Source organism: Trachurus japonicus, chromosome 6 (genome assembly GCF_045865225.1).
Source record: "Trachurus japonicus isolate A0001 chromosome 6, Traja_1.0".
NCBI lineage: Eukaryota > Metazoa > Chordata > Actinopteri > Carangiformes > Carangidae > Trachurus > Trachurus japonicus.
The window spans coordinates 36156463-36169345 of record NC_140912.1 but is presented as its reverse complement, the minus strand read 5'-3'; the positions used below and the strand labels follow the sequence as shown (position 1 = coordinate 36169345).

Here is a 12883-nt window from a genome sequence, read left to right as displayed (position 1 = left end):
AGGAAACACTTCACTTTTCCAAAACTCCTCATTGTCCCTTTAAAGTAAATTTAAAAGCATGTACTTTTGGATACTTAAAGGGAAAAGACTTTTTTATAACCAAATACAAACTCCTCGTTCACTGCGAAAACTCAAAATCTTTCCAAGAATATTTGTCTTATTTCTTGTCCAAATGTCTCATTTCTGCTCAAAACTAAACTCTTTCCACTTAAAATAAGACTCATCACCTAAAAATTAACTTGTTTTTAGATCATTTTCACTTGTTTCAAACTAATTTTCACTTGAAATAAGTAGAAAAATCTGCCAGTGAAAGCAAGTTTTTTGTGCTTGTAATAAGAAAGAAAAACTTGCTCCACTATCAGATTTTTTTTCAAGTGAAAATCAGCTTGAAAGAAGTAAAAAGTGTCTAAAAACAAGCTGCTTTTTAAATGTGATGAGTCTTATTTTAAGTAGAATGAGATTGTTTTGACTAGAAATAAGACAAATATTCTTGGTAAGATTTTGAGTTTTTGCACTGTTGTCCCTTTAAAGAAAATTTAAAAACATGTTACTTTTGGATACTTAAGTACCTTTAAAAGCAACTAAAGTACTTTTTTACTCTTACTTGAGTAACATGTCGACTGAGCTGAGCTACTTTTACTTGTAAATTTTGACCAGTAGTATTTGTACTGTACTCTTACTGAAGTACTGGGGTTGAGTACTCTGTGTATCTCTGGTTGTAACGTGTGTGTGTGTGTGTGTGTGTGTCAGCGTGCAGCGGGCCCTGCAGCAGATCTCCAGACTGGCTCTGCAGCTCTTCAACGTGGCGTCGGTGGCGTCGGCCGCCGTGTGTCTGTGTGAGCTGCTGGGAGCGAGTAGCCTGAGGCTGAGGGTCGACCTCCGAGCCCTGAACCTCATACACACACACACCGCCGCTACACAACCACTACACACTCTGGGTAAACAACACACACACACTGCTGCTACACAACCACTACACACTCTGGGTAAACAACACACACACACTGCTGCTACACAACCACTACACACTCCGAGTAAACAACACACACTGCAAAAACTCAAAATCTTTCCAATAATATTTGTCTTCTTTCTTGTCAAAATGTCTCATTTCAAGTCAAAACTAATCTCTTTCTACTTAAAACAAGACTTGTCACCTAAAAATCAACTTGTTTTTAGATCACACACTAAAAAATGTTGGGTTATCTCTGTAACCCAATTTCTGAGTTATTGGTGTTGAGTTAAATTTTTGGGTTGTTTTTCCAGAGTTTAACCCATTTTCAGGGTTAAAGGGCTATGAATTTAACCCAATTCCTGGGTTGTGCAAGTAATTGGGTTATTTTTCAGTGAGTAACCCATTTGTTGTGTTGGGTAATTCTGTGACTCTGTGACCGGCCGGTTCATTTGAAAAATGCTGTCTGCGCACTACAACGTTGGGTTATTTTTAACCCAACTATTGGGTCGAGCAAGTGCTTTATACACGACCCAATAGTCGGGTTAAAAATAACCCAACGTTGTAGTTAGGATAACTGAATATTCAACCCAAAAGTTGGATCAAAAAGAGTAAAATAACCCAAAAAAGGGCTTTGTCCTTATTTGAACCAGCAGTTGGGTTAAAATTGGGTTCATTTTTAACCCAACTGTTTTTAGTGTGCAATTTCACTTGTTTCAAACTAATTTTCACTTGAAATAAGTAGAAAAATCTGCCAGTGAAAGCAAGTTTTTTGTGTTTGTAATAAGGAAGAAAAACTTGCTCCACTATCAGATTATTTTAAGTGAAAATCTGCTTGAAAGAAGTAAAAAGTGTCTAAAAACAAGCTGCTTTTTGTGTATAACTATGTATCTATATGTATAAATATACTTATTTTAGGTAGAATGAGATAGCTCCTCTCCACTCTGCTGTGTCTTGTCTCAGTGTCTCAGGCGGTGAAGCTGGCGGAGGCGGAGCCCGGAGCAGCGGAGCAGCTGATTGGCTGCCTGGAGGCGGCGGTGACCGACAGTCTGGAGCAGAGAGGCATCGGCAGGTAGCTCCGCCCCCCTCGCCGCTCACACCGATGATGTCATAGAACTTCACTTCCTGTTGCTGCACAACAAGATTCAGCTGCAGCGTCACTACCCGACTTGTGACAAAACGGCCGCCATCTTGGACAGCTGTCTACGGCAACTCCACTTGGACAAACTTCAGTTGGGCGCTGCCCGAAGTCTGCTTAAAGTTCTGTACATTTAAAATACGGTGCTGTGAAAATTATTTAAAAAATGTTAAAAAACGCAGACGTCCATCATAAGACAGCCTCGTTTATTCAGTGAGTGTTGTGGTTAGTTGTGATTGTTTGTGGTGATGAGGCCGGCGAGAAAAGGCAAGAGTAAACACTAAAAGTCAATTCAACTAAGTTTGTCCAAGTGGAGTTGCCGTACGTCACAAATCAGGTAGCGACATGCACAACAAGATTCATGTGTTTCCTCCTCCCCTCTCCTCCTCCTCCTCCTCCTCTCCTCTCCTCCTCCTCCCTTCTCTCTCTCCCCCCCCCCCCCCCAGGTCGTCCTACCAGGCGTCTCATGATTGGTCGTTACCGGTCCAGTTCTGTCAGCTTCACTCTCTGAGGCTCAGCTCCGTGTTTCCCGCCCACTGCGCCGCCGACGGACAGTTCATCCACTTCCTGTTGTTCGTCCAACTGCACAACTTCCCGCCGCAGCAGGTGAACACACACACACACACACACAAAGTCTGTGCTTGGGGAGCTGTAGCCGACCTTCAATGGAAATGTGAGAGCCGACGGTTGCATGACGCCCCTGCACCTCTACATCCTCAGACCAGAGCGCTGGAAAAGAGAGTAAGGACAGCATCGGTCCAATGGCAGCGCCTCCTGGTGGAGGAATATGGGTTTTAATAAAGAACTGACATCTCTGCATTGTTGGTGAATGAGCAGTGTGGTGTTTTCAATAATTTAAAGGGACAACGAGGAGTTTTGGAAAAGTGAAGTGTTTTCTCACTACATTTATGAGCCTCCGCACCGTAAAATTCTTTTGACCGGCGCAAGACAGACTCATGTTTTCATTCATCAAGAATTAAAGTCAGAGGTTCAAAGAGGATCACATACCGTCGTAGTTCCGACCATAAACGGCGATTCAGCGGTGTTATTCTCATGACTCGTTGCGAAACTGAAAGTAAAGAAACGCTGGTCGGCTCGCCCAGCATCTCCGCCACCACTAATAATAACAAAATAACCATGGAGACAGATCGATATATTTATCGAAAATGGGCCCATTAACAAGTGTGGGTAGCGGAGATTCATCCACATTAACGTGAGACTTTTTTATAACCGATTAGAAACTCCTCGTTGTCCCTTTAAGGACATTTATAGATCACCCACGTTATTAGCATCATTGAGGATCCTTTACAGATAAACATTAACACATAGGCCAGTAAAAAAACAACAAAAAAGAAATAGTTGTCTACATTAAAGGTGCCATATGTAAGAATGTGGCCAAAAACGGTTACTGCAGTCAAATTCAAAACACAGCGATCTTGTTTTTTCTCCCAACCGTAGCGGCAGCTCAGTGGAAGCAGACCGGAGGCTGAATGCCACTGACTGGGAGAGAGCGCTAGGTGGCGCAACATGCCAACACGTAAATTCAAAACATAAACATGATTTGCAGTCTGCAAAAAAAATGTTTTAATGCGAATACTCTGGCTGTACTATTGTTGTTGGTGAGTTCATCATGTTATATGAACATTATTCCTGAGTCTCTGTGACATATTAAGAGGATTTTACGGCCAGTTGCTTTAGATTTCTTACATACTGTACCTTTAATGTTTCAATCTACATTTTATAATGAACAAATTATAAGTATAATTTGATATGACCAAGACACCTAAAAACAAAAACACGGCCGTTTTCATCAATTTAGCAGCAAGTGGGCAACACACATACATTGGAGTGAATGGGTTTTCTGGGCGCTTTTGCAATACCCATATCCTGCCACTAGGGGCGCAAAACCTTAAACCCTTAAACCCTTAAACCCTTAAACCCTTAAACCCTTACCACGGGAGTCATTGGTGGTGTCGTTACTCTCTTTTCCACTCTCCATACAAATGAACGGGACTCCAAGTTTTATTTCGTGATCCGTTTGAATTGTGCCATGAGAAAAAACTCTGTAAAACTACTGTGGAATAAAATTCAGAAGAGTAACCAGAAACCAGAAAGACTCCAGGTGGCGTAGGTGACGTCACCACATGGCGTCCTTCCTTTCCCGTGTCAGTTGGTGACGTATTTTTTGTGGGACACAGATCTGTAGTCCTAGAGCGTCTTTACACTAAATACATTCTTTCGTTGCCGTTTTACGATAAACTGCTGATTTCTCTGGATGAAACGTGATGTTTTAAACAGGTGGAGGACAGAGTTTTTTCTCATGCCGCAATTCAATCGGATCACGAAATAAAACTTTGACTCCCGTTCACTTGCATGGAGAGTTTTTCGGAGTTGAGTTCCCATGGCGACGTTACTTCCTGCTTCCGCTTCGACTCTCTATTACCGACTGACAGATGATGCGTGACCATATTTGGTTCTTCCTCCAGGTGAGGTCGCTGGCGGCTCAGTTTGGCCCCGCCCTCCAGGCTCACCTGAGTCTGGCCTTCCAGGACCTGCAGGTGTTGAGTCAGAGGAGGAGGCGCGGCCCCGAGGAGGAGGAGGAGGAGGAGCAGCAGCAGGTGGCCCCCCCCCCGGGCTCGGCCGCGGCCCCCGGGGGCCCCGAGCTGTTCCAGCTGCTGCTGCGGAGCCAGGAGGAGGCGCGGCCCTGCAGCTTCCTGCTGCAGGAGGCGCAGCTGCAGCGCTGCCCCACGCTGGCCGTGCTCGCCGCCTGTCACCAGGTGATGATGTCATCATGTTGACTTACACTCCTCCTCTTCTTCTTTTCCTCCTCTTCCTCTTGCTCTTCTTCCTCTTTTTCATTCCTCATCTTCCTCTTTTTGTCTTCTTTTCCTCCTCCTGCTCTTCCTCCTCTTCTTCTTCTTCCTCTTTCTCCTACTCTTCCTGTTTTTCTTCCTCTTTCTCCTCCCGCTCCTCTTCTTCTTCCTCTTCCTCTTTTTCTTCCCCTTCTTCCTCCTCTTGCTCCTCATCCTCCTTTTCTTCCTCCTCTTCCCTTTCTTCCACCTCCTCTTCTTCTTCTCCTCCTCTTGCTCCTCTTCCTCTTCCCTCTGCTCCTCATCTTCCTCCTCCTCCTACTCTTCCTCTTTTTCTTCCTCTTCTTCCACCTCCTCCTCTTCTTCTCCCTCCTCTTCCTCTTTTTCTTCCCCCTCTTCTCCTTCCTCTTCCTCCTCCTCTTCCTCCTCCTCCTCTTCCTCCTCCTCCTCCTCTTCTTCCTCTTCTTCCTCCTCCTCCTTCTCTTCTTCTTCTCCCCCCCCCCTCTTCCCCCTCCTCTTCCTCCTCCTCCTCCTCCTCCTCTTCTTCCTCCTCCTCCTCCTCCCCCTCCTCTTCTTCCTCCTCCTCCTCCTCCCCCTCCTCTTCCTCCTCCTCCCCCTCCTCCTCCTCCTCCCCCTCCTCCTCCTCTTCCTCCTCCTCCTCCTCTTCCCCCTCCTCCTCCTCCTCCTCTCTCCCCCCCCCCCCCCCCCCTCCTGATCTGATTGGCTGGTTGTGATTGACTCCCCCTCCTCCTCCTGCTCTGATTGGCTGGTTGTGATTGCCAGGGGGCGGGGCTTGTGTCCTGCCTGTGCGTGTGGGTGTTGACGTCGGTCGATGATGTCACGGCGAGCGCGGCCGCCTCCCACCTGGCCGACGCCCCCGAGCACCACGAGTGGACGCTGCACGACCTGTCGATCATCTGGAGGACGCTGCTGGGGCGGGGCCGCGTCCGGCCGCTGCTCCGGGGCTTCCAGCTCTTCCAGAGGGTAAGAACACCCCATCGTCATTAAAGGGACAGTTCGACATTTTAGTCAGATCCTCCTCTCACCATAACCCCTATAGTCACAGCAGTAGGTTCATCACCTTTTATTATACCATGGTCTGGATGAATCCTCGATTCTGATTGGCTGCTGGGTGTCCATTAAAAAGTGATAATGGACACCCATAAAGATGTTCCGGTAAAATAGCCTGATTACGTTCTAAATATTACTGCGCTGGCTCAAACGCTTGTTGGTAACCACGGCAACGGACACTCGGACCAAAACAACTTTTTTTCAGCGCATCACGGCACTGGAGTCTGTAAACACACCAGCGGTGAGAAGCACTGGACCTCTGAAAAACTTTGTGTCACCGTAACGTTTAAGCCGTCACATCACCTCCCTTCACTGATCAACTATCAGGCTGTGGCAGAGTCACCATGGCAACACGCTGCGGTCACAGCAGGTCCCTCTTTTTTTTTCTTTTATCGCCGACGAGAGTTATTAAATAGTCCGCTCGGCTCAGCCGCTTATTGTTACAGACGATACGACGTATGATTTTAACCATAAAAACAACATTAAATCATGACTGAATTATTTAATATGTATTTTTCTCGTAAGTGACCATGGTATAAACGGGATAATGCCCTTCGAGGTGTCCGATTATCAGAAATTAATGGACTTCGCGGAAGCAACCGTCCTCCGCTTCACGTCGGACGGTTCACGCCTCCGCGTCGTCCATTAATTTCTGATAATGGACACCTCGTCGGGCATTATCCCTTACTTATCGGTGCATAGGGGTGGAAAGGGGTGGAAAATTTCCAGTAAATTTCCAGAAACTTTCCATGTGAAGTTAAACTGGGGAATTTTTGAAATATTCCAAATTGGAAACTTTCCAACTTTCCTTCCCACTCGAACCCTCCGTTCCTCCACTACCTCTTCCCTCACCATACCACAATCCAAGCTAAAAACATACGGCGATCGTGCCTTCTCCCGGACTGCACCCCGCCTCCGGAACTTTCCTTTTCACCGAAGCATTCAACCTCCCCTACCCTTAAGGTTTTTTTTTGTTTTTTTTCCCCCTGTGTGCCTTATGTATTTTACTTTATCTGTAAAGCGTCTTTGGGTCACTGTAAAAGCGCTATACAAAATAAATAAATGAATTATTATTAATTATGGGAATGCATGTGAATAATAGGAATTTATGGGAAATAACTGGAAATTGGGGGTAATTTAAACAAACTGTATCATATCCAAGGATAAATGTAAATATTTTGTTTTGTCATAAACAGACATCCATGCAAAATAATACAATTAAAAAACACTTCCACAGATTTATTTGTGAGTAGAACTTTATCAAGTTTTAATTCTTGTATGAACAATCAGTTCTTTTGACTTTATTCCCATTTATTCCCATATATTCCCGTTAATCCCCACGGAAAGTGTCCAATTTTGAACATTTCCAGAATTTTGCAACCCTATCAGTGCATGTTGTTTTGAGATCGGCGGGGTGTGAGGCGTGAGCTGCTCAGTGAAACTCAAACTCAAACTCATCAAATACACAATCCAACAACTCCACAACGCTCTGGTGGACAAGTTGTGAGCTGCACATTCACCACGCTATGAGATAATAACACAACGTTACCACACAGAGTTGTTTTAGAGGGAAATTCATGCAAAACCTCTGATGCGCGTTGCCTTCAGGGACAGTTTTTCATCAAGCAGTCTCTGTATTTCCCTCTAAAACAACTCTGTGTGGTAACGTTAATCATGTAACATTACTCCCCCCCCCCGTGTCTCAGGACTGCCCCCTGGTGTTGCTGCTCCAGATGTTCGAGCTCTGCTGCGACCACAGGAACTTCACCGAGGCCAAGTCCCGACTGTTGGACTTCCAGAGGACGCTCATCACCGTGAGTCATGTCCCCGCATCCGTCACCACGGAGACGGGTGTCCCTCAGGCTGGCCTCAGACCTAGCTTAGCACTAGCAAAGTAAAGAAAGAAAGAAAAAAGAAAGAAAGAAATGTAAAGAAAGAAAGAAAAGTAGAGAAATAAAGAAAAGTAAAGAAAGAAAAAAGAAGGAACGAAAAGCAAAGAAAGAAAAAGGAAAGACAGAAAGAAAAGCAAAGAAAGAAAGAAAAGTAAAGAGAGAAAAGAAAGAAAAGTAAAGAAAGAAAAAAGAAAGAAAAGTAAAGATAGAGAGAAAGAAAAGTAAAAAGAAAGAAAAGTAAAGAAAGAAAGAAGGAAAGACAAGTGAAGAAAGAGAGACAGAAAAGTAAAGAAAGAAAAAGATAGAAAGAAAGAAAGAAAAGTAGAGAAAGAAAGAAAAAAGAAGGATGTAAAGAAAGAAAAGTAAAGAAAAAAGAAAAGCAAAGAAAGAAATAGGAAAGACAGAAAGAAAAGTAAAGAGAGAAAAGTAAAGACATAGAGGAAGAAAAGTAAAGAAAAAAGAAAAGCAAAGAAAGAAATAGGAAAGACAGAAAGAAAAGTAAAGAGAGAAAAGTAAAGACATAGAGGAAGAAAAGTAAAATAGAAAGAAAAGTAAAGAAAGAAAAAAAAGAAAAGTTAAGAAAGAAAGAAAAGAAAGACAGAAAGAAAAGCAAAGAAAGAGAAAATGAAAAAAGTAAAGACAGAAAAGTAAAGAAAGAACTAAAAAAGCGGCTGACTCTTGTCCTCTGTCCTCTGCAGCTGAGGGCCGGGGGCCCGTCCCCCCCCGGCGCCCCCCCCGGGTGTCCGCCCCTGCAGTGGGTGGAGAGCCAGGCGTCGGTGCTGCTCCTCACGCTGCTGCAGCGCTGCTCCTCCCAGTTCCACCTGCACCGGCTGCTGCTGCTGCTCGCCGACGTCCAGCTGCTCAAGTCCAACGGTGAGGTCAGAGGGCCCGTCGTCATGGAAACTAGGGATATTATAGTTCACTGAAACTAAAACTAGCAGTGGAAATCCAGCTCCAAGCTCCAGGTGTGGATGCTAAACTGCAGTAAAGTCTAGTCAGATAACATCAGCTTAGTTTTAGTTTAGACCCACGGGTAGATAAGTGTGAATGGAATCTGATGAGGACTGATGGGAACATTATGGGATGGATGCATTATGGGATGGATGCAACTAAAAGGGAACAAGTTCATCTTCAGAGGTCTGACAGAGGCTTTCTCCAAAAACCTGGAAAACTACAACTAAGACTAAGAATAAATAAAAACGACAACCAAGACTAAGAATAAAAACTAAACTAAAACTGATTCATGACTTGTTGAACTCACTGAAATAAAAAATCAAACTGAAAAACTAAATAAAAATAAAAACTAATTAACATTTAAAAACTGCTAACCTTGATGGAAACAGACGATGATGAAGAAGTGGTAAACTGTTTACTTGTGTGTGTGCAGGTCCAGACTTCAGGAAGCTCAGTCAGCTCAGCCAGCTGCTGCAGGGGTCAGAGGTCGTCCTGTCTCCTCGGCTGCTGCAGTGCAGTTCTCCCTCCGTCCAGCAGGAGGAGTTCCAGGCGGCGGTGGACGCTCTGCAGGCCGCGGGCCGATACACTCAGGCCAGACAGGTGGCGCTGCTGGCCGGGCTGCCGGCCCACCGCCTGCTGCTCAGCCAGGTCCCACAACCACACACGACACCACGTCTCCTATTTAATATGAATAATATTAACCACGACGTCTCATTTAATAGCAGTGAAAGTTATCAATGAAATGTGGTATTGATAAGACCTAGCTTATGTAGCACTAGCAAAGGAAAGAAAGAAAAAAGAAAGAAATGTAAAGAAAGAAAAGTAAAGATAGAAAGAAAAAAGAAAGAAAGAAATATAAAGAAAGAAAAGTAAAGATCGAAAGAAAAGAAAGAACGAAAGAAAAGTAAAGAAGTGAGAAGGAAAGAAAAGTAAAGAAAGAAAGACAGAAAAGTAAAGAAGTGAGAAAGAAAGAAAAGTAAAGAAAGAAAGACAGAAAAGTAAAGAAAGAAAGAAAAGTGAAGAAAGAGTAAAGAAAGCAAGAAAAAGGTAAAGAAAGAAAAAAGAAAGAACTAAAGAAAAGTAAAGAAATAAGTGAGAAAGAAAGAAAAGTAAAGAAAGAAAGAAAGACAGAAAAGTAAAGAAAGTAAAAAAGAAAGAAAGAAAAGTAAAGACAGAGAGACAGAAAAATAAAGAAAGAAAAGTAAAGAAAGAAAAAAGAAAGTAAAAAAAAAGAAAATTGAAAGAACGAAAGAAAAGTAAAGAAAGAAAGACAGAAAAGTAAATAAAGTAAAAAACAAAGAAAGAAAAGTGAAGAAATAAAGAAGAGTAAAGAAAATAAGCAAAGAAAGAAAAGTAAAGACAGAGACAGAAAAATAAAGAAAGAAAAGTAAAGAAAGAAAGAAAGAAAAAAGAAAGAAAAGCAAAGGAAAAAAGAAAGAAAAGTAATGAAAGAAAGAAAGAAAAGTAAAGTCCTCAAACTTACCTTTTGCTCCCGAATGTAACAGTCCATTCATCCTTGCCTGGTGAGGAGTGATGCCTGTGCTGCTGATGAGGTTTTAGAATAGTAGCTCTGGTAAACGCTCATTACATCACAGTTAACAGCCAATCAGATCGCTGGATTTCACCTTTCTGTTTTATAATTTGTGCAGAACATTTTAGAAAACTTTATTTATTATTTATTTATTAACAACCAGTCTGATGTGTTGACAATGGTTGAGTGCTGCTTCACCTCCGTGTTCCTCCTGCAGCTCCTCCAGGAGGTGAACTCCCAGAGGTCCAAGCCCCAGTGGAGGAGGCTGGAGACCCGCGTCGGCTTCTGGAGGAGGAGTCAGGAGCAGCTGAAGGCCGACGGCACCGATCCCGAGTCGGCCTCCAGCTTCTTCCTATCTCAGGCCGAGGGCGGAGCGGCGGTCCCGGTCTCGGGAGCGTCGGGAGCGGCGGGAGCGGCGGGAGCGGCGGGAGCGGCGGGAGCGTCGGCCTCGGAGCTGCTGGACGTCTCGGAGCGCTGCGTGCTGCTGAGCCTCGCCGGCCACTGGCTGTCGCTGCTCCGCCCGGCTGCTCCGCTGGACCGGCTGGAGAGTCTGGAGAAGAAGCTGTGGCTCGGCCGGGTCCGACGACACGTCCTCGCCGTCGCCATGGAGACGGAGAGCGTCTTCAAACTGCCGCCGTCAGCCGCCGTTGCCCCGGAGATGAACTCGTACGAGACGCTGATGAAGGAGTTCTCCTTCTCCAACATCTCAGCGCTCAACTCAGAGACGTGTCTGAGTCTGGACGGGCTGAAGCCGCCGTCTGAAGCCCCGCCCACTTTGCACCAGGCCCCGCCCACTCCTCCTGAGGCTCCGCCCCCTTCGTTTGAGGCCCCGCCCACTCCTCCCGGTCTGAGTGCGGAGGAGAGGAGCGTCCTGAGCGCTCTGATTGGCCGGCTGCTGGACGACGGCGGCGTCCACGAAGCCGCTCGTGTCTGCCGGTACTTCGGGCTCCATCACGCCGACCTGTGGGTGGCGCTGCGCTGCCGAGGCCTCGCCGCCGGTCACCTGAGCCCCGAATCACCACGGCAACAGGAGGAGGAGGAGGAGGAGGAGGAGGAGACGGGCGCTGCGCCGCAGAAGAAGACGATGAGCAGCTGTAAGCTCCGCCCCCTTTACAACTAACACCAACTAGAGTCAAATATCACCAGAGCAGAGTTGTGAGTTTAGATTGAAAGTTGTTAGACGGAGAAAATATCAGAACAGAAGCTCAAGTTTCACTGATGAGGAGAAAAAAAAGTTATTTTCTCTTAAAATTGAACATTTTTTAATCTTTATTATTTATTTATTTTATTCATAAAAGAACTCAACATAGCTATAAATATAAATTAAAGATTATAACTGTAAAAAAAATAACACATAAAACAATAATATTAGAACGTTTTTCTCCTCATAATATTCATTCATAATATAATTTCCTTTTTACTCCTCTGATCTTCTTCTTCCTTTCTGCTGGAAACTATTAGGAGGAGAAAATATCAGAACAGAAGCTCAAGTTTCACTGATGAGGAGAAAAAAAGTTATTTTCTCTTAAAATTTAACATATTTTAATTCTTATTATTTATTTATTTTATTTATAAAAGGACCAAGTTCAATATAAAACATAAGCAGAGTTAGTTTAGAGCTAATACTCCTTTGTTAGGTCACATGTAAAACACAACATGGTTATAAATTAAAGATTATAACTGTAAAACCTGAAATAACACATAAAACAATAATATAATGACTCATGAAGCAACATTAGAACATTTTTCATATTAATATTCATTCATAATATAATTTCCTTCTTCTTTTCTGCTGGAAACTAAACAAACGTTAGTGTTTCTCTTCTTTAAGTGTTTTGTTTTTGTTGTAGCTACTTTATTTAAATGTTTTATTACTTTAAGTAACTTTATCAGTGTGAAGGAAAAAGTTTTTTAAAAAGTTTCAGCATCAAAACAACTCACTGACTTTATCTGTTCATATGTTGAATGTGTGATTATAGTATAAGTATAAGTATAAGTAAACAAGTACTTGACTACTGGAGTAAAAGTACTCAGTTACTTTCCCGTAGAGGAACAGTTTGACCTTTGACCTGTCTGTGCTGCAGCCGCCTCCTTCAGCAGTCTGTCCTTCGTCATGCTGCCGCCGCCCGACGACGACGACGCCGTCGCCGTGCAGCTGCGGCGGCTGGTGGACCGCTGTCGCCACGGCAACAACTACTGTAAACAGGTGCTGGGCCTGTACCAGCTCTCCAAGGTAGGACCCGTCTGGCCCGTCGCCTCGACTAGAGCGCTGGAGAAGAGAGGAACGACAGCATCGGTCCAATGGCAGCGCCTCCTGGTGGAGGAATATGGGTTTTGCTAAAGCGCCCAAGAACTGACATCTCTGCATTGTTGGTGAATGAGCAGTGTGGTGTTTTCAATAATTTAAAGACATTTATAGACCGAATCTCCTTGTTGTTTACATTCTACTTCTGGGTAGAAAACCAGCACGTAATTTGAATGAGATCAATAGTAACAAACGAGAGTTTAGCTATATGTATCATATTTTTCACGCCCTAT

General features: G+C 44.1%; 2 protein-coding genes across 3 annotated transcripts in view; one reads left to right on the top strand and one right to left on the bottom strand.

Annotated features, from left to right (window-relative positions):
- LOC146986584 (uncharacterized) overlaps positions 1-12883 on the bottom strand; it is a 387075-nt gene that overhangs the window by 114705 nt on the left and 259487 nt on the right. The gene's annotated exons all lie outside the window — the stretch shown is intronic.
- spg11 (SPG11 vesicle trafficking associated, spatacsin) overlaps positions 1-12883 on the top strand; it is a 51412-nt gene that overhangs the window by 29119 nt on the left and 9410 nt on the right. The window contains exons 23-32 of one of the 2 annotated variants that reach the window (XM_085780289.1): positions 751-986; positions 1913-2021; positions 2534-2693; positions 4574-4864; positions 5681-5881; positions 7675-7782; positions 8559-8733; positions 9248-9462; positions 10563-11439; positions 12430-12578. In XM_085780289.1, coding sequence (XP_085636415.1) covers positions 751-986; positions 1913-2021; positions 2534-2693; positions 4574-4864; positions 5681-5881; positions 7675-7782; positions 8559-8733; positions 9248-9462; positions 10563-11439; positions 12430-12578 — 2521 coding nt within the window. The remainder of the gene's footprint in view (positions 1-750; positions 987-1912; positions 2022-2533; positions 2694-4573; positions 4865-5680; positions 5882-7674; positions 7783-8558; positions 8734-9247; positions 9463-10562; positions 11440-12429; positions 12579-12883) is intronic. The other variant, XM_085780290.1, reaches the window with a different exon arrangement.